At 34.2% G+C, this 24,867-nt stretch overlaps 2 protein-coding genes and 1 long non-coding RNA gene across 3 annotated transcripts; 1 reads left to right on the top strand and 2 right to left on the bottom strand.

Moving 5' to 3' along the window:
- Positions 1 to 8,742: 8,742 nt before the first annotated feature.
- LOC108226498 (uncharacterized) lies at positions 8,743 to 10,057 on the bottom strand. Its single transcript, XM_017401461.2, has one exon. The coding sequence runs from the start codon at positions 9,937 to 9,939 to the stop codon at positions 8,929 to 8,931; it is 1,011 nt and encodes a 336-aa protein (XP_017256950.1). The 5' UTR covers positions 9,940 to 10,057; the 3' UTR covers positions 8,743 to 8,928.
- Positions 10,058 to 12,845: 2,788 nt separating this feature from the next.
- On the top strand, positions 12,846 to 14,031 carry LOC108226489 (uncharacterized). Its single transcript, XR_001807669.2, has 2 exons — positions 12,846 to 13,261; positions 13,354 to 14,031. It is a non-coding gene; the product is annotated as an uncharacterized LOC108226489 (long non-coding RNA).
- Positions 14,032 to 15,438: 1,407 nt separating this feature from the next.
- Positions 15,439 to 20,736, bottom strand: LOC108192832 (uncharacterized). Its single transcript, XM_017359330.2, has 7 exons — positions 20,121 to 20,736; positions 18,727 to 18,867; positions 18,263 to 18,628; positions 17,654 to 17,899; positions 17,025 to 17,117; positions 16,359 to 16,559; positions 15,439 to 15,910 (listed from the first exon to the last, which is right to left on the bottom strand). The coding sequence occupies exons 1-7, from the start codon at positions 20,442 to 20,444 to the stop codon at positions 15,695 to 15,697; spliced, it is 1,587 nt and encodes a 528-aa protein (XP_017214819.1). The 5' UTR covers positions 20,445 to 20,736; the 3' UTR covers positions 15,439 to 15,694.
- Positions 20,737 to 24,867: the final 4,131 nt, after the last annotated feature.

Genomic DNA, 24,867 nt, shown 5'->3' on the forward strand with positions numbered 1-24,867 from the left:
AATGTGTATGTCATACGAGTTTGGATTTCAAATATCAAATTCGTAATTTTATATTATTTGATGTCGGATTTTTTTTGATTTCTAGGTGTTTTTCTCGTGGACTTAGGCTAGTATAAGAGATAAACGTTAAATCATGTAGCACTTTCAAAAAAATTATAAAAAAATGATATTCAAATCATATTTTTCAGATTTGATATTTGAGGTATTATTATTTGAAATTGTGATACAAAGGACCAACATTATCATTTTAGTCTAATATATTTTAATTAATTAATTCTTTTTCACGTAGTTTTAAGAAAAGATTATGTACGCTGAATTAATTTCTATAAATAATATAAACATAAAATCACTATTGTATCTGTTAATTATAATTTATAGTCTTGTTTTTTTCTTGACATACGGGTTGTGTTTGTGTTAAACACGGATGTATTCAAATGGGATTTCGTATAGTTTATGAATTTTAATAGATTGTATTTGATTTTGATTTTATACGGATTCTCGATAAAATGTCGTAGAGTTAATGTAAAATTTTTAGAATTTAATCTAGTATTTTAAAATCTCATGGATTTTTGTGGGATTTCAAATATCTCAAAATATATTGAACAATCTTATAAAATTCACAATTTTATGAAGTCCCAAAAAATCCATTATATTTTTAAATACCATCACATTTTAATGAATTTCAAATTACACCGACTGAATATCATTAAATTCGTAAGCATAATATAAAATCGTGATTGCATATCACCAGATTTTTGCATAATTTAGAATCCTGATTTAATACTCCAAGATTGTGATATATTTTTTAATATCCGAGTTGAATGATCTCATATATCATAAATGAAAAAAGACATTTATAATTTCAATCAAATACACCCCCATACACTCTCAGGGGCCGTTTGGTTAGGGGTATTCAGGAAAGAGAAAGATAATCAGTCTGATTGATTCCCTTGTACGTGTTTGTTTTGTAAAAATCATCATTCCCTTTCCCCTTTTTTAATACTGGGTTTACCCAATATTGCTCCTAACTCATTCCCCACCCCCAACTAGGTATTTGGATTCTCTTTCCTCACTTTTTTTCTATTTTGAGTTATAATTCATATTTTAAACAATTAAAATAAAATATTATCATATAAAGTATTTTTAAGAATTAAAAATAATTTTTAATTTAGTTTTTTTAATTAAATATAATTGTGACATAATTATATTAATTTATTGGAATAAATTATATTAATTTATTAGAATGTAAATAAAGTATCTTGTTATAGATATAAATACATTTAACTCTTTTGAAATTATATAATATTAATAAAATCGAATATAAAATTAATCACACAAATTTTCATTCCGTTTCTGCCACAAAACCAAACAGGTAAAACAATTCAGGATCATTCCTTTCCTTTCTTCGCGTTCCCCTTTCTGGATTCCATTCCGTTTCCTCGAAACGAACCAAACGGCCCCTCATAGTCTTGTTATTCTTTAGATGAAATCTTGTTATTTTTTTAATAATGAGAATGAATCTCAACAAATATGATTTGACAATTCACCGTTATAATTATTTCATTTAAGAAAACTTATTATCTAACCGTCGGACATGCAAGATGACCGGGGAAATCTAGACAATAAAATTTTAATGCCCGAAAAGAAAAACCCGTCTTCTTCCAAGCATCCTAAAGATATAAACAAAGGAAATAAGAAGAATATAAGTTGATATATATATATATATATATATATATATATATATATATATATATATATATATATAGAGTCTTACTCCACTACAAACCATCTTATTCTACAAACTAAAAACTCAGCTGCAATATCACTAAATTCTGAATACAATATCACTAAAATTTTAAACAACCCCACCTCCACCTCCATCTTCTCTAACTCCACCTCCATCTTCCCCAGCTCCACCTCCACTTCCGGCAACTCCATGTCCGCCGCTGTCTCCACGATTGTCGCCGCCTGCGGCCCCATTCACGTCATCCAAACCTCAGTCCGCCTCCACCACCAACTTCCACCCAACTTTCACCTCTTCCACCACCTTCATCTCGACCTCTGCCGCCACCACCACCACCACCTTCACCTCCGCGCGCTATCTCATTCCTTACTTCTGCCATACCTCCACCTCGACCTCCACTTCCACCTCCGGCATCTCAACCCCACTCCCGCATCCTCCATGCCCCCGCCCACTCCATGTTCACCGCTTCCATCTCCACCACCGCCATCATCACTAGAATCAACAAACAAGAACAGATCTAGAGGTTTGCATCAAGTTCTGGAGATTTTAACGAATATCACTAATTTCTATAGCGAATATCACTAATTTCTAAAGCGAATATCACTAAAATATACAGCTAATATCACTAACTCGTACACCAGAATAGCTACGATTTCTGTAAGTATATCAATAGCAGGTGGCAGGCGTGACAGTCTGGCAGAAGTGGTGATGATGATGGTGAATCGGAAACAGTGACATGGGTGGAAGTGTCGGCAGAGATGTGGTAGCAGGGGTGGAGGAAGAGGAGAGAGACGAAGTGGGTTTGATGGAAGAGATAAGGTGGAGTTGTTGGGTTGTATAAAAGGAAAGGTTTTTAGTTTTTATTTTAAGATTGGTTTGTATTTGATCATGAGCCTATATATATATATATATATATATAACAAATTATATATATTATAAAAAATAATAAAATATAATATATTCAATGATTATTAATTATTAAAATAACTTGTATAATATATATATATAGGCTCATGATCAAATAGGAACCACTTTTAAAATAAAAACTAGAAACCAATACAAGTTAGTGATATTCTCAGTACAATTTAGTGATATCCTCTTTTGAATTTAGTGATATGTGTTCCAGGAATTAGTGAAAACTTGCAAAACTGCTCAGAATCTCCAGATTTGTTTCAAAAACTGCTTAGAATATCCAGATCTGTTCTAGTTGCCGATTGACGTGGTGATTGCAGTGGTGGAGATAGTGGAGGTGAAGGTGGAGATGGAGCTGGTGGACATGGAAGAAGCCTTTAGCTTTGTCCGGCAGTTTTTGGCAAAGATTTGGAATTGAAATCGGCATTAAGCTGGGCAGACGGTATTGGAGGTGGAGAAGATCGAGGTGGAGGTGAGGACGAAGGTGCAGGTGGAGATGGAGGTGTGGGTGGAATAGAAGGGGTGGTGGAGGGGGGTTAATTTGTTGGTGATATAAATATTAGAGGCCGACATGGAGGTGGTGGTTATGGAGGGTCGGGCGGCACGGTGGTGGAGAGAGCAGCAGAGACTTGGCGGGGGTGGCGGGGTGAAGCTGCCGGAAGTGGAGTGGAGGCAGATGCTGAGTTGGTGTGTTGGAGAAGAAAGAGGAGAAAGTGAGGTTGTGTGGAAATTTAGTGATATTCTCTTAAATATTTAGTGATAGTTTCTAGTTTTTAGAATAAGGAGGTTTCTATTGGAATAACACTATATATATATATATATATATATATATATATATATATATATATATATATACACACACAAAAGTTATTTGGAGTCCTATAATTTTTTGGAGTCTTGGAGTCCAAATCCAGACCATCCATTTTGAATTGATCCAACGGATGGTAGTAATATCTGTTTTGTTTTTAAAATATATAATTTTCTTATTTCATACATTCAGCCACGCTACTCTGTTTTGTTGGTCTTGTATGTGCGTGCAACATGAATCACGCGACAGTTACTTACATGAATGTTTTTAGGAGTTCAGTTTGCATTTCTGTCCTGCAACATTTGTATCATTTTTTAATTTCTTTTCACTATTTCGTCCTTGTGTAAGGATCGACGATAACATCTTCCATTTGCAGCACGTTACTTCTTTCTTCCTAAAAAATGTCTAATAACACATACCTTTGTATATGTTATACAATCATGTATATCTTGCAACTTGTTACTCCATTGATTGCTTATGTTCTGCACTTTTATCTTGTACTTCTATCATCCCTCTTGTGATACAATCCACACTTTTGAATGCAAAACTCAACCACAACAACATGCTATCTACTGGTTTAATTGCTTCTTGGCTAAGATTGCAGGACCTTCTACGTGTCCTGTAGAAAATACATGAAAGATGTTCCCCCACGCATTCACCTTGGTAAGAAAAACAAGTTCAGTTAACCCAGTTCCAGACAGAAAACACTACTGTCCCGCACATCTGGATCATTCAAACATCCTATTAACATTGACTAAAACCCCAAATTGAAAAATATTTCACTATTTTATGTGCAGAACTTATTAAAAAATTGAATTACGTCTAAAGAGCGAACATACTATTGTCATGTAACACAAACATATGTTCCGCACATTTATAAAATTGTACCCCGAGCTAGAGATGACAAGTGCCTTGTATCGGCCAGCGACATATGTCATGACAAATCAAGAAGCTTTTGAAGTGGCTAGAAGACATATCTTGCTTTGGATAAAAATAACGGGCACATTACTAATCTAAACAGAGGACAAGGAGTTGATCCCTGCTGCTCATGCCGCAACAGAATACCTCTCAATGCTTGCTCTTCAGAAGGGAAACAAAGACAACATCTCGGTGATAGTGGTGAACTTAAAAGCACAAAGGAAGTTCAAGAACAAATCATAATTATTGACAATTACGCATTTCTTACACCATATAATGTAGCTCTTATAATTATATAAGTTTGATCCATTCAATTTTTTTATATGGGCTTACTATGTGTATCAGTGCAATTATTAAAGATAGCTTGATTGTGGTAGAAATGTCAGGAAAACACTTATAATTAATTAGAAGCTTATTTCTAATTGTGAGATCATCATTCACCACAAGCTAGCTACTTTACAAGCTCTTTAAGAAATTCCTCTTGCTTTATTTTCTCAACCAATCCTTCTTTAGTTCGAATTCGCTCAATACTTTGTGTCAAGTTCATTGCAAATGAAGGATTTGCGCGGTCTGCAAAGAATGCTTCCACTTCATCTGCTTTTTTATGGATGCAGAACTATAAGGAGATATTTGGAAAAATGAGAGGATCTTAAGTTTCAAAACATTCAGAGTATCTGTAATCAAAATGACCAAAATACAAATTTATGAATTACTGGTCTAACGTTGTCTCTGATGAAGTGGTGAAATATCATCCCTGTACCCCCACTTTGTTACAATTGGATCCCACTTCTCCTGCAGAAATTACAGAGAAGGCAAATTTACCTTTTTGAAACATTCAGATACAAAAAGAAATGTACCTTAAACCATGTTAACATTGTTTCACAGCCTTCAAAGCTTATACCAGCACCCAACAAGCAACTACGACAAACGTACTTCAATCGTGAATCTTCCATTACATTCAGCTCATTGTAAATCTTTTGATTTAGAAACAACCACAAAGTTATTGCAGAACAAAAAAAATGTAATTATAGCATTTAGTCCCAAACAAAACACCCAATACCCAAATTTAAAAAATGCAATATGCATATATACGATATGCATATATACGATAACAATGATAAGTTCTCATCATTAACAATGATTCTTCACATAGCAAAAAATAAAAAACTAAAAATTTATTGTTCAACAAATTAAGTCCCTAACACAATGTTCATATGAGAATGTCTAAACTTCAAAGACCAAAAAAGGGGACATAACATCCCGAACAAATCAAAAATAGTAGCAGGACATAACCACGAAGTGCAATTAGAACATGAAGAATCAAAACAAACACCAAATACCTAAATTTTAATAAAACGTTCTGCATTGTCTTAATACAACACCCATTCACCAATTAGAGATGGTTGTTCTTAAAGACCCAAAATTAGTAAATATCCTTGCAATGTCTAGTGTAGAACACACATAGATTTCCATTATTTACAAAGCCCAAAAGAAAAAAGACTTCATTCTGCCCCTTCAAAACAAAAAGAAAATATGCAGGACAAGAATTCACCAATTAGCAAAGCTCATTTTTAAACACCCAAAATCAGTAAATATCCTTGCAATGTCAAGTGCTGAACAATTACAGAGTTCAATTATTTACATAGCACATAAAAAGAATTATATTCCGCCCCTACGAAACAAAAAGAACATATGCAGGACAAGCATTCACCAATTACCAAAGGTCATTTTTAAAGGCCCAAAATCAGTTAATATCCTAGCAATGTCAAGTGCAGAACAAACATAGAGTTTCATTGTTTACTAAGCATAATAAAACGGACACAAAGCGCAGTACTAGACACCAAAATGAAATTACAATGTTAAGCATATACTCAACAACAAAATTCATGTAAAATAGTTATAGACGTATTCATCAGTTCACATATCTTTCAATGCCGAGGCAACAAAACCACACACCCCTATTAGTAACAAACCCAAAACAAAAAAAACTCAGGACAACCCATAATGCCTATTTGCAGGTCACAAAGGCACAAATAATTTATATTTGTAAATAAGCCAAAAAAAATGGAGGACACATTACAGCAGGGAAATACAGGACAACTCATAATGCCGATTTGCAGGACATATTCCCCATAACAAACCTTCGCTACGAAAATACATACCCTAAATGGAGGAACACATATTTTGCAATTGCTTGCTCACAACAGTAACAAAATGCAGAACTATAGATCATAATACATTTAAAAATTCCCACAACTACTACACAACAAAAGACCCAAATTCAACCACAACAGTCATTGTCCACGAAGCATTGCCCAGTCGTTTTGTATTTCCATTGTTTATCAAATTCTTGGAATATCCAATTGAAACACACGCAAACTCAAGTTTGTAACAAAGCCCTCAAAGAAAAAAAAGGGCACCCACGAACGAAACCCTTCGAGAGTGCGAATGCAGGACAACCCAGCCATTTGCCCCCGGAGTTCATAAAATCAGACTATTTAGTGTACATAAAAACGACATGAAATTCAGTTGAAGGACATAATGAGGAGATCGTTGACATACCAGAGCTCATTTTCGCCCAAATTCGTTTTGTTCTGCACACTCTTCGCCGTTGGTTAGATTAGGTTTAAATCGTCCTACAAATAGGGCTGAACACAACGAAAGTGAGGGATTCTTGATATTGTTGTTGTGACCTTCACCGGATGATGCGGGATGAACCTTGCAGAGACGCGCGCGTGAATAGAGGTCAAAATTGATAAATAACTGGCAGCAATTTTTTTTATCATTAAATCTCAGCCATGAGATCTTTTTAAAAACCAACGGTGGATCTTAGGGACTCCAATATCTCCAAAACTATAGTGTCCCACAGAACTCCACACACACTCTCACTCTCTCTCTCTCTCTCTCTCTCTCTCTCTCTCTCTCTCTCTATATATATATATATATATATATATATATATATATATTCATCATTTAAAATGAATTAATTATTTTTAAGTACAATCTTATTTTATTGCACGGGGTCATATTAATCTTAACAATTTTTGTAACACGCCACTCACTATCATTTACTTATATTTAATTTTATTTAACATTTGCTGTTTCTCATTTTTGTTTTATATGGCGTGAAAACTAAAAATGTGGATTCACATAAAATTTGTGCATGTATTGTTTCCGAGTAGAATATGTTGATTGGATTTCATTCTGCGTTAAAATTCAGGCCTATGCATACTTTGAAACCCTTGTTAACAACTAAACTAGTAAGACCTCTGAGTCTGAGGGGAAATGATACAATTTCTTTAGCTCTATAGCTCAACGGGAAGAACCGGCTCTTAGGGTATTGAGAATTCATTCAAGTAATCTCCTTTCCTCAGTGATGTCATGAGTCATGTGACCAATAGTTATATATGCCAGTATGTACATCTTGATAATCTTGATATTCATATATTCATACCCACTCAGGCAGTTCAGGTGGTAAGGGCGAATGCGAGATTGTGCGATTATGTAGGTCCAATTCTCCACAAAAGTGATACGTATTCAAGTGGATGGCCATGACGGTGGATGTTATGCTAGTCACTCTTTTAAAAGAAAGATGCAAGAACTAATAGTTCAATGAAACTGAAGTGGACCCTTTTAAAAGAAAAATGCAGGAACTAATGGATTGATGAAACTTCAACTTACATTATAACAAAACTTTAACTCAACCTATAACAAATTAATCCAACCAAAAACAAGAGGAAATGGGCATCAGACAACCCCTAGTACCGTGGCTTTCAGCAAGACCACCAAATCTATTGGTTTGATTCTCACTTAAATCAGATTCTGGATGTTTCTTTCAGTGGGCACACTTGGAACACTTAATGATATGTATATGAAGTTTTTAAATAAAAATTAAAATACCAGCACAAGACGGGTCTGTGTCTGGTTAATTCAGCAGCAAGCTTGGTCATCAGGAGCTCAAGATAGTGAAACCAACCATGCCGTTTAGAGTTAGCAAGGCAACGATGATGATAAACCACTGAAGCCTGTTGGTGTAATAACTAATGCCCAAGCACGAGCATTTGAAAACTCAATCCCGGTTTGCATTACATGTAGACTTCGTTAACAAGGATGCAATATGCAATATTACAAGTTCCATATACTTTAAAGTTTGTTCTAATATACAGGAACCCAAATACGCCTTAATTTAATAATTTCTGGTAAAATTAAAAGGCTTTGTTTTCCTCTTTGCCCTGAACATATAATTCCCCTCGCCAATTTCTTACAGTTTGGCCAGTAAAGATTTTTACTATATATATGTAACCCCTGACAGACGATTCTGGAATAGTTCTCGAGAATCAAAGAAAACGACCCAAACCAATGGCAAGACAATTAATAACTATTTTAAAAACAAACAATACAATTGGTGTTGAATATACAACCATGGTCCATGTATAAATTGGACTCTAATAGTAAGGTTATGTATTCAATATTCAATATACCTAATTCGACAACATCACATCTCTAATCTCTTACAGATCAAAATTGTCAAGTTATACCTCAAGGTCTAATCTGCCATGCTCAATCTTTCATCCTTGCATCGCCTCTGATCACCGACCATAGATGCAAAAACATCCAACATTCCATCCAAGCCTTCAGAATTCTCCCCTAGAGCCTTAAGTGCATATACAATGCTTTCAATCGTGGACAAATATCCAGCCCTTGGTTGATTTCTCACTTCACCATACAAACTCAGCTTATCTAAATCCAATTTTAAATGTGGCAATGACTTCAACCAAGGATTCTCTTTATACATTCTTTTTGCTTTTGCCCATGTTCCATCCAACACAATCAAGTTCCTCACCTCAAAATCAATCTCCTCGGGACCAACCGCTTTTTCACTCGGAAAAAGCAGAACTGATCCAGCAGGAACTTCCATTTCAGACTCTACATTCACACTTTCTCCGTCAAATTCCCTTTCATGCACCTTTTTTACAACAAAACCTTTTTCAAATGCATCAACCATAAACCGGGAATCCACAAAACCATCAAATCCAACATTCTCTTTTCCATTCACTAGCACCATTTCCCGATTGAAAGAGCTAATAAGCCCATGTTTTCCAATACTAAAATTAACACTTTTCCCACTACTCTCATCAATGAAGACCCCATCTTTCCCCTCACCCTCTTCTCGAAACACCCGAATATCGAAATGGGCCTGAAAATTAACATCAGAAACCCATTCCACACCAAGATTCTTGAGCCCCAACACAGCAATTCTAGTGGAATTGAGTGGGTGATCCTTCTCCAAAATGTGCTGTAAAATTGTAACAGCGACAGAATTATCAAGAATTGGGGTCTTGAATCGATTACAGAGACAAATTCGCGTGGGTTTTGAACATGAAGGGCACATTGGTCTTTTGGAGCTAGTCCCCATTTTTGAAATTAGGGTTAGGGTTTTACGAAAATTGGTGCTACAATTGAAGCTTCGGTTTAAGATATTGGATCTTAGAATGGAGTGAAACGGGTTGTTTCCGGGTAGGGTTAGGGCAGCTGAGCGGAAAGGGACAAGCAGCATTGGATTGAAGATGGTTTTAGAGTTTTCAATTAGGATCCGACCCGTTGCAGCTGTTGCAGTCTTGCAGACCCGTATAATGTAGCAGAAGCAGGCAGCAGCACCGCACGAAAATTTTAAGTTCTGTAGAGTTAAAAAAAAAATTGAAGTACACAAAAAAAATTATTATCTCAAATAATAAAGTTTATTTATCTCTCTAAATGTGATGATTAACTCTTGCTCATTCCTTTTTCTCAAAAAAAAAACTCTTGCTCATTCCAAGAACTGTCGTAATATTTTGAGTTTAATTTGAACATTTAAGACATATAATATTTAATCAACAAAAACCTCACAAAACAATTGCATAATCTAATATTTATATTATATATATTTTATCACATATTATATTATATTTGTAAATAATATTTATATTATTGTCTTTTCTAATATGTGTTTAATATATATGATAATAACTGTATTTATTTATGTGATAGATTTTGATTGATGAGATTTTTATTTTATATACAAATTATCATTATTTATGAGATTCAAATTGATAATCAAAATGAAATTTGTTGTATAATTACCGGGTGTTTGGAAACCTCGTGAGGCTCTCAAACAAGCCTTCTCTTGGTCATTAAACGAGGTTATGGGGCTGTTTGGGGAGGGCCTAAAAGTCCGGCTTCTGGATTATAAGTTAGAAGCACTTATTCGTACCGTTTGTGTAAGAAGTCAAGAAGCACTTATAAAAAGCTAGGAATGCTAGCTTTTGTTTCAGGACTTCTACTTATTTGCCAAACACTTTAACCATTTATAAGTCTTAATTTACTTCTAACTTCTTCTCCACTTATTTACTTTAAGCAAAAAGCACTTATTTTAACCTTACCCAAACGCCCACTATATGCTGTGGGTGTTTAAAATGGATTCATACAGTTTGGCTGATGCATGAGTCGAGGAAGATGATTGTTTGATATAGTTGTGATTGTGTTGAATTAAGTAAGCACACAAGTATAGAATTATTTAGTTTCGTTATTATTTTTAACTCATGTACTTGCACAATAGAACATGTCAGACGATGAGTCCAGCGTTATTTAGTTTGGTTATTATTTTTAACTCATGTACTTGCACAATAGAACATGTCAGACGACGACGCAGGGAATTGATGTGTCACTCCTCATTTTGTTTTGAATTCGTATTTAATATGTTAATGCAAGTTCAGTTTTACTAATAAAAAAGAAAAAAAAACTATCCAATTGAATATTTTATCAACAAGTATACTCTATTATAAATGGATTGATTACGAGCGATCAATAGCAATAAATAATATATTATACATAGTTAGAGTATCTCCAATCCAGAGAATGGTTAGAAAATGGTCATTTCTAGAATCTTATAGATAAACATTTAGTTAGCATACTAAAGATAAAAAATATAGTCAATCTCTTCAATAAATAACACTTCAATCATACCACCCCTTATCAATAATTCTAGCCAACCTGGATGATTATATTTGTTCATCCACCACAAGCTCTAATAAATCTGTAGTAAAATTACACATAATTTATTAGCATATTAAAAGGATATATCCTACAGCTCCAATCTAACCAACCCCGTTGTATTAAAATGGAAGCAAGTCAAAAACTATGATTCAGCTATATTGAAAACAGTTTTAAAGAGTGCGTATATGGGATTTAAAATATGGATTTTAAGTTATTTTCGACTTTAAATTAAGAATATTTGTTTATGTAATAAGACAGGTTTAAATTTACGGAAATTAGTTTAAAATATTTTTTCACTGACTTAATTTTTTAAAACTTTTTATTCAATAGAAAGTATCTACAAGACATAAGTTATCTATAACCTATTTTTATTTTTATTATTATATTTTAATGACTCATATGTCATTAATAAGTTAAAATCACTTAAACAGATATTTAAAACTCTCGATTTATCATAAAAATTATGTTAAGTAATCAGCCAAGTTAAGTCATAACTTCAGTTAAATCGTTAAGTCATAAGTTGGATGAGTTAAACCGCTTCTAAACTCTGCTATGTTATCTCAGTTGTTCGATCTTTTTGGTTCGGATCGCATCAGTTCAGGTCAATTCTTTGGGTTACAAAACCTAAAAAAAAAAAAAACCGGTCAACAACTGCCCAAAAGAAAAACAGCTTAATAACAAACTTGTTGTAAGTTGACCATTTATGTAGAAAAAAAAAATTGATTGCCATTTAACATGTGGTCACAACTCTGATGTTTTTTCTCCATGCTCAGCTTTTTACAGTTTTACTCTCCTTCTGTTAAATTTAGTAATTCTCTACTTGTTTTTTTTATAGCCATTTTTCTCACAAGATACTTTCTCGTATAACGAATAAAATGTTCTTTTATAGCTATTAATATCATAACAAAACTATATAAAATGTTAACCTTGGTTCCCTTTCGATCATTTTAATATTGGAATACAAATGATAATGAGTGACACTTTTTCCGTTTATAAAACATAATTCTCAATTTTTTACACGCATTTCGATATATTTGAAAAGGATATTTGTAAATATTACCTTTCTATTTTTATTTTATCTATAAATATAAATATTATATTTTATACAAAACAGAATTTTTGGAAAATATTATTTACAATTACCTCTCCAAAAAGAAGTCAGGCTCATTATTTTTTAGGGAAACATGGAGTACTTGGTTTACTGTTCTCTGGCCCAGCTGCTAGTGGTATATGTATCCGGCCCAGTTAAAAAAGAAACCAGTTCACTCGCATCTTATCCTCCATAAACCCTAACCCTAATCCCAATCCACCATCCTCTTCTCATCTTCCGTACTCAGAATATGCCCATCACCTGTTCGATCAAATGCTTCAAAGCATACCTCTCCCTTGTTTTATCTACCCACAATTATTAATCGTGTTTGCAACACAGGTCACACTTCTATGAAAATCTTCTATGCGCCCTCTGGTAGCGTGGATGCTAACATATCTAGTCTCGCGTAACAATCCCTGCTGTTGCCATCAACTGTTGTTGCCATGGCTAATAAATTGATGTTGTTGCCATCAACTGTTGTTGCCATGGCTAATAAATTGATTCAGGGTCGATGTGAGATGGATATTAGATATTCTATTCCAATTGCCGAAATGGCAAAGAAGGAAAGAATTCGGATACTCTTCTTTGTCAAAATGGCATTATATTAATGAGGGTGTCGTCGAAGTTTGCTAAACTAATTCTCCTTCCGACAATGTCGACCGCAAAAGGCCAGGCTTGTTTATAGTTCTTTATCCAATGCCGACATGGTGGCTAGACGAGCTAACCTACTAAGAAAAGGAAGCTCATTTCAACCGATGTAAGCTCATTATGTAAATTCTCTGGTATTTTATTATTTTATACAGGTTAAAGCACGGTAAGATTATTAAAATGACAATGCTAATCCTACAGATCGTAGACTCTCACGTAGACTCTCACAAAAGAGGTGGAGGATTTTGAGAAGGATATGGCGGAGAACACCAAAGAGCAGACCAATGCCGCTATTGACTCATTGATTATGTCATTATGACAGACATCTAGAAAACAGGTCACACTTCTACATTTATGAGGTTATCCAGATATTAGAGAAATGAGGTAGTAAAGATGATAGATTTATCAAATATTAGGAGTTGATTGTTTATACAAATGAAAGTTTGGTGGACACCCTTGATAGTGACCAAATGATATTGCATCATTGTTGCAGTCTACTTGACATGGGCAGATCCTAATGCTAGGGTGTACTTTCAAGTTCATTCCGAAGCTACTACTCTAGAGTTTCAGAAACTACCTTTGAAGTATAGTAATTTTATTGCTGCTTTGTATTGATGTTCTTTATTGCTGCTTTGTATTGATGTTCTTTATTGTTGCTTTGTATTGATGTTCATTGTTTTAGTATGTTTGATGCTTGTCTAGCTTAGTGATACTTTTTAGTGTGTTAGACTAAATTTTTTATGAGATGAAGCCTGTTTCTCTCATAAGGTCTAAGCATGGCTACACCCTGCTTTGGTGTATCTTTTCTTGCTGGATTTAAACAATTAAGTTACCAAAATAAAGAATCACAGACTTATGCAATGCAAGGATTTTTTTAAATTTTCCGGTTATTCATTTATCAATGGTCTATTGTATGATTGTAACATATGCTATTGCAAGTTGTTTGGTAAAATGATATTTCTTGACACGATATACAGGTGACCTGCAATCCAATGCACTCTACTTTGAAGGCTTTTGTTTCCTGGTTAATGAGCCCGGTTAATGATAATCGGAACCTCAAACTCATGTGTTGGCATTTGTATTAACAATTTTATGACATGGAATGAGAACTCAATCCCACTTAGAGGGTAAATCATTCATTACACTCCTCTTGGGATAGCTATTCTCATACCACTCATACCCATTATCCCATTCACATTCCGACTCACGATCCAAACACTCCCTTTATTTTGGTTACATTGCCTTTCTGCACTACTAATATTGTTATCTCACAGAGTAGTTGAGGTACTATGAGCATATAATTTGAGTCAAGTCTTTACCCTTGTTTTTGAATGTGGATTCTCTGTCCTCATTCTTCCCTAATTTATTGAGATACATAAGAAGCAAACATTCTAAGAATTGGGGCATTGAAGGGGACTGGTTCTAATGTTAAGTTACTGTCAATTCTGAATTAGTTATCAGCCTGATAATGTATCAGGAGGAAACAGTAGCGGAAACGACGACCGAGTGAAGAAGTCGAGTGCATCCAGGGACGGAGTTCATTTCGTCCCCCACAAATTAACAAATCTTGATGATCCCGTCAAATATATATAGAAATCTCATGTAAATATGGATTTTGTGCATAAAAATTCGTGAACTGTCAATAAAATCTAGATTGTCGGGATGTATTTTTTGCATAAAAAAATTTCGACCCCCCCCCCCCCCCCAACCAAAATTGTTTTTCTGGTTCCGTCTCTGAGTGCATCAAGACACGCTTGGAATTGGAGGTCATGGATGCTTAATAAGTGGTGGTGGTGCGGAGTGCTAACAGAAATTGTGGAAAGAGTGCTTCCATCATATGTAATGTCTTGCTCGAGTATCTGGAGAAATATACTGCGCCTTAGAAGTTGATAATTACAGTGTGTATTGGTGCAAAATCAAATCACATTTATTCATCAGAAGTGAATCAAGAGTTGAGAAGTAAATGTCTGTTGAACATTTGTATGCACATAACACTTAAATAAGGACTCTTGATAATTCTTTTTGTATACTAGTGTTCATTCTGTCATAAATATAAGGTTTAAGAAAACAACTCGAAACAAAAGATAACAGTAACACCATACAGATACCAGGCAGATTATGTTGATGAACAGTTGAACTGCTTTAAAACTAAAAAACTGAAATGAAATGTACTTCCTACATCAGTTTGTGGTGAGCCTGACAAATCAGTAGAACTCTGTACAAGTACCGAAGTACTGTTTCATTTCTACAAAGCGTAGAAATTATTTTATATTTATGACAGTGATAAACCAGCAAATACTAAGCTCTCTATTTATCACATATTTTCTGTCATATACAACACAATGAACAAAGATCCTACATGTAACAATAACATGTGAGACAGATAGACAACATTTAGACATGTCAATCAATGCCAATTTTACATGATTCCCTTGAAAGTCATACGAGTGTGATACACTAAAACTATAACCGTAACTGTACAAACCTAGTGCTGGCCCACATTATAGATAAAATGTTTAAACATGAGCCCATTTTCTGAGGTTCAGCAATTGCTCTGCCTCCAGTATTTTGGGGGCATAGACGGACACTTTTCATTCATATGGGGGTACGGCTGAACTGTATTGTATTCGGGTAGTTCCATTCTATACTTTCCTTTAATCTGGCAATAAGGAAGCTTCACCGTGTCCCCATCGTTGCACCACTTTGGAAGGCGGCTCAAGTCATTCTCGAAAAAATTAAGTGTGTAGGCATCTCTGATCTGCATATTCACAGAATCATATCATATATCCTAATAAATCCAAGTTAGTAAGTGTTTAACTGGAAAACATGTCAGCAACTGCAATCCACACGTCTTTGACACATCAGCACCTAATAAAAAGAAATCCCAGAAGACAGGCAAGCAGCGTAAAAGCTACAGGGGTTATTGTAAATTCAATCATAATTCAAAATATACTTAAAATAGAAACCTTTGAAGCACAACAAATTTGCCTTTCGAGTAAAGTAGTCATTCAAAGGAAATAGTAGATTATACAGAATAGAAACCCACTTCCTACTCAATGCCTGTTTCATGAGAATACTCAAGTACCAACCAATGAACACGAATTGACGTCTTGGGACATGTAGAAAGAGGTTTATCAAATCAATTTGAACTCCTAGGCTATTGACCAATAACAAGATCAGATCTAAGAGAACTAAGACAAACTTACTGTGAATTCAGTTATTTGGATCGAGTCTGATATTGAACCAAAGAGTCCTGCTTCCTTGTACACTCCGAGAACATATGCAATGCATGAAGCAGATTTCCCGTCACTGTATATCCAGTCATCCTGTTCAGGAATAGCCAGCAATTCACCAAAAGATGATCCACGTCTTTCAACTTCTACCAGAATTTCAGAAAGGCCAAGTCCCTGGATGAAAAATATTAAAAATAGAATGTAAATAAGATAATATCATAAACATCATTCATTAACGAGCATCATTACACTGACGTTAGCTACACTGATCAGGGTTATTTACGTATAGTTCCAAGATTAATTAAGCTTGGCAGCAAGGAATGCAGTTCTTCCAGAAATCCAACCACTTTACAAGGAATCCATATATTATATTTTGTAGTAGTGGCCAACAATACAACTACCACCAAAAAATATTACTATGCTTTGAGAAAAAGAAGCTCCGTGTGTGCTACAAGTAGGTCGAGGGATAAATCTGAGGTCAACTTCTTTGACAGCTGTAATATAAATCACACATTTTATGAAATAAAAGTGCAGCAATCATTAGTTCGTGAGAGAGTTGACGATATCAACTACTAGACCTTTCATCGATAGAGAGAGCCTAATTGCATAAAAAGCGAGTCAAACAAAGGTTTTAACTACCTTTGTACCAAGTCGCTTGTTTAATGCTTCATTCCACATGTTAGCAGCATATTCGGGCTGTAACTGATTCCACACAGTCATAACAGAAGCAATCTGTATCAAAACACAGATAATGATTAATAACCACCAAAAAGACATGTAACAAACATCTATCCTATTATTAGTAAGTATGTTGACATCTACAACATCACTTAAAATATACTCCCCCTGTCCCTCTCATTTCTTTACAGTTTTTTCACACTGCTCGACACGCATTTTAAGGCGCATATAAAACATAGTTCTACAACTTATTTTTAAATTTTTTTTTTATAAAAATTTAAACACCAAATTTTTATTCAGAAGAAAAAAAAGTTCAAAATAATTTATCGAACTACGTTTCACGAGAGCATTAGAATGCGTGCCGAGCCCCTGTCCCCCAATGTAAACAAATGAGGGGGACGGAGGGAGTACTAACATTCTCCTTAAATCAATATGGATAAGTATTTATTTATTTTTTTATACTCTAGTAAGCACCACAAGCTCTATAACTTGTAAAATCTTGTTTCTAATGTAAAGAATTAATCACCAGAAAGTATTGGATGCACAGCTTACAATTTTTTAGTAAAGGTATAATGTTTAGGATGCAATACCAAATGAGCGTCCAAGGGAGGAGGATAGTTTTGATCAATTGTGTCAATCCAGCTAAATATTAGATTATGATAACCATATGGCTGACCAGTCAGGCTTCTAGCATACTCCCATGCAGCAGTCTCATTGAACCTGGCACGAAGATCAGGATGCAAAGGAAGTAATGCTATGTGCGGATTGGAATCATCTTTAGTCAGCTCAAATTCCCACCATTCATCCCATGGTAATATTGCGATAATATCCTCCCCCTAGAATATATAAAAAGCTTGCATTAATACTAATTATACTCAACGATGAAGACATAATCAATTTTTTTTAAAAAAATGTCATGCACACTATTCTGTCATGTTCCCAAGGGAATCTAAAAGTGAAGTAGAAATTTGTATTGTGTAATAGTTGGCACATGTCATTTTTTTTAAAAACAAATAAATAAATTAGACCTTCAACAAAAAAAAAAAAAGACATTTTATATCAGCAAGTGAAATAATTTTCATCAACATAGGTTAGGAGTGTGTCAATTTCCATATCCTGCAGCACACAAATGAATACAGATACTATATATTAACAATACCATTTAAGTGAAATTGTTCAGAAAATTTATTAAAACATACATTCTCATCTTCATGTCCTGATTCCCCAACCCATAGCTTGCCTTCAGGATCCTTTAAACAAACTGCAGTGTGACCCGCATAAGCTCCTGATACCCACTTCTCTAGAGTCTCAAATGCGCCCCACCTGCCTCGGATTTTTGATATGGCCAGGAAGTCTCCAGAGTGTACATCGTCAACACTAATATTTGTATACCACGGTTGAGGACGCTCTTTAAAGGAAGCCTCCATATGCTTCTCAAGAAATGCAATATTAGAATTCTCACCCCATTGAGTATTTGTGAAAAGGGGGTACACTTCCCACAGCGCCTGAAGTGTTCCGAGCATCCCTGCTTGCATGAGGAAAATTGATACTCCCTTTCTTTTAACCTGTTCACAGGAAAAATGAAGAAAGAAGTGAGGCTCTTAACTGATTGCACATCTCATGTAAGTCTAAAGATGTAAAGCTATTGTACATTTGTACTCACATATTCATACTCAGCTTTCCCTTCCCACTCTGAAAACTCAAGCGTATGTTCGCGAGCTATAAAGTAGTAGTCCCATGTCACACGATATGGAGTTGCAAAAACGTATAAATCCATACATGTCCAACTATGTGCGTTACTAACCTGAAAAAAGTATACAGCTGCATTGGATATCAAAAAAATAAATAGATTTAAAGGGTATAGGCAAAAAAGACTTTCCAATTTGTAAATTATTCGAAACTTCTAAATACCCAAGTTCGGGGATGTCTCTGGACAGGCACGTCTGACTACAAAATGGGGGTACTAAAATGGCTAAAAATCCCGTCTCCAACTAAATAAAAAGTGAGGATATGCTCAATTCTCACTTATGATATTTCCTTAAATATTTAATGTCCCTTGGAAAGAGATATTCTTCTGTACCTGGAAACTGGTGGGCTAGTTTTGGAGCTAAAATTCCTATGCTTCAATCTTTGTTTAAAGTTTAATATTTGAATGTTGAATATCACCTCTATTTTATATATTGAAAAATTATATTAATATAACAAATATCGTACCCATACCCTATAATTTTAAAATTTCCGTTTCATGTCTCTGTCCCCGTACCCTTATATGTTCCCGTACCCGTCTCCGTGCAACATAGCTTCTAAACTTACAACTCTTAAATATAATACAAAATTTATATCTTTGAATTAGCAAATCAGTGATAACCACTTATTCAGCAAACAAGATTGACTAAAAATCTATACTTGTTTATCACCTGCCAAGAAAATCCCAACGCAACACTTATATTATCAATTAGATAAAACAGATCATGGAGCCGATTAAGCAGACCGCAAAGCCACAAACTATATTCGCTTAAAAACATCAGACACCAACCCACAGAATATTCGATTTGAACAGTACATTTATAACAGCAATCATTAAAAAAATACGGTAACTAAACACCCCCCCCCCCCCAAACACATGATAATGATTGCTCATCTGTTGATTTCAAAATAACAATTATTGTAAATAAAAATACACGGATAAAATTCTAATCTAGCAAAAGAAGAAATCAAATACCATGATAACAGATCTAACTATAAGGTCAATAAATTCTTTAAAAAAAAAAAAAACCTATAAGGTCAATAAAGTTTGAGTCACAGGCCAAAACACAACCCACCTATAATGAGGACCATGGGAAATTTGCAAGGTATCAGACCTCTCGCAACAATACCAATTTTCCAAATTTCGCACCTAGTCTCTAAAATTCTAAAGAAATTATAGACCTTGAGATTGCACGAAGATAGGCTACAATCCAATTCAAACAGTTGTACTAATTCCTAACTTAACAAATTATATAAAACAGTAACTATATGATGAAATCAACTCTATATAAAAATAAAAATGAATTGGACCTTGAGATGAAGCGTGCCACCACCAAATTGAGTCCCACTCTTATTATGAAACTCCATCCAAGCAGTATTCTCATAAAAGCAAGCCCCTTTCCACCCCGACGAGTTATTATTCATCGACGCCGCCCCCACAAACGTCGGCATAATATCCACGGCCGAGTTGAGCGAGTTGAGAATCGGCCAGGAAACCTGTCTGGGCAACAAGGGCAGCACATCTTCTGTTCTAAAAACTTCTTTATGACCATGTACTATAATATCACATAACAACATAAAACAAACATATGTAACTGTAATAACCAAGTGGGGTTTTAAAAACGGCGGAGACATGGCGGGTGAAGCAAGAATCAAAGCGTTGGACTATCTCTCTCCCTCCTCTCTCTCTGTGTGTTTATGGTTAGAGAAATGGGGTTACTTGTTGGACTGGTAGATAGATTTGGTGGTGTGTGAAATAACAACAAAACAGAGGGGGGAATTTATTTGTGACAAGATAAAAATGGTTGGCAGCATCATCCAAGTTTGGGTGTTTAATGTTGCGATGGATCAGTTTTTTGGACGAGATATTGGCTTCTTGTGACAGCAACTGAAACAAAGAAAGAAAGTAGCGTAAAGTTTTGGGATTAGGATATATTTTTGCGATTCGCATATTTTTTCGAGTTTGACTTGTGAGCATGTGTTCATCAACCGGACGGAATGAACAAGGGCGAATTTTATTTTATTTTTTATTCAATCTAGTAAAATAAAACTCGATATTCGGGTAAAAAGTTCTTTTTCAAATTTAAGACCTTTATCGTATTTAAAAGTATAATACAATTTTAGATTTCAGTTAAAATCTAACCGATTAGTTTCTCGTGTCAATCATTTCGTTACACTTTGCTTTTTTGAAATATCGTTTTCAATTCTTTACATCACCACTTTACTAATTTTTCTTCTTTTTTATCATTCTTTTATATATATTTTAATAAATTGAATATCTCTGAACTAGGACTTTTTGCTCTTTGACCCTGCCCTGAACGGATGTCCGGTCGAGATTCAATAAATTTATCTTTTATTACAAAAATTGTTATAAATATATATTTAATAATATAATTTTTAATTAATATTTATATTCGTAAGTCATAATATATAATATACTTTTACTTGTATATAATATTTCGAGGAGTTGGACTCAGTGTAGTGCAATATTTTTTTGTAGTCCTTATTTTCAAAAGAATCTGTCATTGGATTATAAAAATAATGTATGACTAATATTATTTAAGGAATAAGATAGTTTTATTTTATAATTTAATGCAATCTCGTAGTTTTGGGAGTTAATATCCAGTAAATGTAATCATATATTTCTACAACACTACCCTTTACATCTCTTCAAACAATCGGCAATTACAATTAAAGAGGATTGTAGGACGATCATTTTGTACCCCGTGTTTAGAGAGTTATAGAACGTAGTACCGACGAACTGTCCTTCATCACCTTCAACTATGTATATATCTCTCTAAATCGACAATTACAACTAAAGAGGTCTGCAAGACTATTATCTTGTACGTAGAACACAACATTGACAGCTTGTTCTTAATCACCTCCAGCTATGTATAAAGATTAGTAGTAAAATATATATTTTGTTCACATCATCTTCAGTTTTTTACATTTTCACTATATCCAAATACGGTGTATTAGATTATTCTTGAACTTTCCAATTTTTTTTTGACAAATAAATGATTTTATTAATACGAAACGCTTAACAAGACGGATATTGAAACCCAGTCAGGACAAACCCTCGAAGTGTCAACTACAATCTGATTGTGAAACAAACAACGAACCAAACAAATAGTTGTTTTGTTTTCAGATTGCTTAACACATAAAATACTCATATTCTTTGATCTAAAAAGCATTACAATGATATATCTCGAGCAATCCAACCTACATCGGTTATAAAACTAACAGCATCGCAATTGACCTTCACATAAGCATCATTTGTAGCCCAATGTTCAGAACTATCAGTCAAATCAACTAATCCTAAAGCACCAAATGTCCCCAAAACATGAACAAATTTTTGTTGTGAAAGGTGAGATTTTGCGGTATCCACCATCATCCCAAAATCGATACGAGTCTTATAGATCTCCCAAAATACCGTATAAATCCTTTTCAGAATGATAACCAAAACCAAAAGACATATCAAGACACATAAGAATAACAAAATATAACACACTGACATTCCAAAAAGATGGGCACACACTAATATCCCAAAAAAATGGGCACGACTAACAACCTTGATCACAAGGTACTTAAGAAGATCTAATCCAAAAAGATTAGATCTAGGTTTTATTGAAAAACTGATAAAATAATAAAGGGGTGAGAGAGCGAAGGAGTTAATTGGTGAGGAAGATGAAAATCGGAAGGCGGAGAAGTGACGGCTGAAACCCTAATACAGGAGTTTACTCTCAAAATGAGGGAGAATGGTGGTAATTGCTCTTGAACTTTCTAATTAATCATATTTTATTTGGACTGATAATAATAACCAATGAAAAAGCTGTACGATTGCTCTGTTGACAATGACATCCAAGATAAGATAAGCATGTCAACATGCACGGTGTTGTTCCAAAAAGTTTAACCTACCTAAAGTATTAGTTTTTCAAAAATATTGCGTTATTATCTCAAAAGTTCTGGAAAACAAATATCTAAATTATAGAAAAGTGAGCTAAAAATCATCACTTAAATATCCTACGTTACACAATGACGCACCATTAGAGTCTGGCTATCTATTTTAACGCGTCGAAGTCTGAATAGAGTCTTTAACCGAGCCTTTGTCATTGTTGACTCAAACATCTTCCAGATGTTTTTTTAAGTGCAATTAGAGGAGAAAGACGATGATTGTTGATGATGATAGTGTGGTAAGACAATGAAATACATATATGTACAGAACATATATATGATCATGATGGAGAGATAAACAATACATGTGATGAACATATATATTGTAACGACCTAAAAATTTCAAGAATGTAGGTAAAATAATTATTTGATTATACGCGGTTAAAGTTATTTAAATAATTGTGAACGAAATATTGGTACGTAAAATAGTTAAGGCTAGTACGAGTCTAGATTATACTGGCTAGCAAATTAAATCTCGGTTATGTAAATCAGTTGGTAGACGTATATTTTTGTTGCGACCCAGAAAATTATAAATATTATGGGTTAGCTAAATAAATGTTTCATTATAATTATTAAAATTCGAAATAGTCATAGAAGCATTAGAATAATAATTTAACTAATTATTCTCGTATTTTTATAACCTCGAAAAATATATTTTTAATATTCAAATAGGAATCGTTAAATGAGTCGGGACCGAAATATTTATAGATAAACGAAACGAGAATAACTAAAACAAGACGTGACTGCGACGCGAGGTAATAAAATAAATATAAAAAAAAAAAAACTTAAAAGCAAGCCTTGAAACAGGTGCAAAGCTTGGTGCCCAATATTTGTGTGTGCTGCCCAAGTAATATGAGTACTGCCCAAGTAATTAAGACTAACCAAGATTTAAGCATGATTAAGGACCACTATAAAAGCCTCAAGATTTGATAAAAATTAGTTTCCAAACAAATAGTTGAAAAGGAAGTATGGCAGACGACTGGGTGAATTTGCAGAAAGGAGGACATACTCAATTTAATATAGTAAGGATTCTGTAACTTGCCTTTTTAATTATTCCTTTATAGTCCCACCTTTAATGATAATTAATGTTATTTCTTTTCAATTAAACCAATCTGCTAAGCATCAATAGATATAAAGATAGTGTGTATTTGTTTTTCCCCAAAGCTACAAAGCTACGGTGTGTACCTAAGTATGGAAATTGAGATTTATTTGGAACTTGTTTAATTGTTGGCTGATTTAGGTGCGGAGGTTTGAGTTTGTACTGGAATGATGAAAATCGGAGGAGAAGTGGGGAGGCGGCAATCGGCCGCGGCGGTTTGCGGCGGTGATGGGCAAGAAAGAGAGAGAGAGAGAAAGAAAGAGATGTCAGCAAGGGAGGAAAGGCTGGGGAGCCGCCGGAGTTTACTCCGGCCGGCGGTGGTAGTGGGTAGGATAGAGGAAGGGAGAAGATGGGGGAGAGAAGAAAATTGAGAGAGACAAGGATATAAAAGTATTTAATAAATGGGCTGCTTACTAAAAATAAAAACATAAATATGAGTTTATTTATGTAAAAGCAAGAGTGTAATAATAGTATTGAGAGGATAAAATAAAGAGAAAATTTGATTTGAAATATTGATGTAATCAACAAGTTGATAAAAATTAATAAAATAGATTTGGTGTCGTAATGGTAAGTGAGACTTATGATAATATAGTTGGGGTAAGGTGAGATTAGAATTTATTTAGTAATTGTAGAAATTTTGAGAATGGAACCAAATGATTAATAAAACTATAATATTCGTTAGTGGGATTAAAGCCTAAGGAATGAAATCTCATATTAGTAGATGAGTGGTGGTAGTGTAAGATTCTTAAATTGCAATTTAGAAGGTTAAATAATATTAGAAAATGATTGGTGGAGGATTAAATAGATTGAATCAATTAGTAAGAGATTAGAAGATAATAATCATTTATTAATAATCTTGGAATGGGTTGTACAAATATTAAAGAATATTCTTAATTAGATTTTTACAAACAATGACCGAGGTTTTGGGATACTCATGAGATTATTTAATTAATCTATGACTTGAAGTTTAAAGAATATATTCTTTAATCGATATAAAGAGATGAA

The sequence above is a fragment of the Daucus carota genome, chromosome 6 (assembly GCF_001625215.2).
Source record: "Daucus carota subsp. sativus chromosome 6, DH1 v3.0, whole genome shotgun sequence".
In the NCBI taxonomy this organism is placed as follows: domain Eukaryota; kingdom Viridiplantae; phylum Streptophyta; class Magnoliopsida; order Apiales; family Apiaceae; genus Daucus; species Daucus carota.

Excerpts from the sequence above, each read along its gene's own strand:
- LOC108192832 (XM_017359330.2), bottom strand. The coding sequence starts at position 20,444 with ATGTCTCCGCCGTTTTTAAAACCCCACTTGGTTATTACAGTTACATAT. Across the intron at positions 18,868-20,120 it reads GTGGCACGCTTCATCTCAAG|GTTAGTAACGCACATAGTTG; the intron begins GTCCAATTCATT and ends TACTTTTTTCAG. Across the intron at positions 17,118-17,653 it reads CTCCCTTGGACGCTCATTTG|ATTGCTTCTGTTATGACTGT; the intron begins GTATTGCATCCT and ends GTTTTGATACAG.
- LOC108226498 (XM_017401461.2), bottom strand. The coding sequence starts at position 9,939 with ATGCTGCTTGTCCCTTTCCGCTCAGCTGCCCTAACCCTACCCGGAAAC.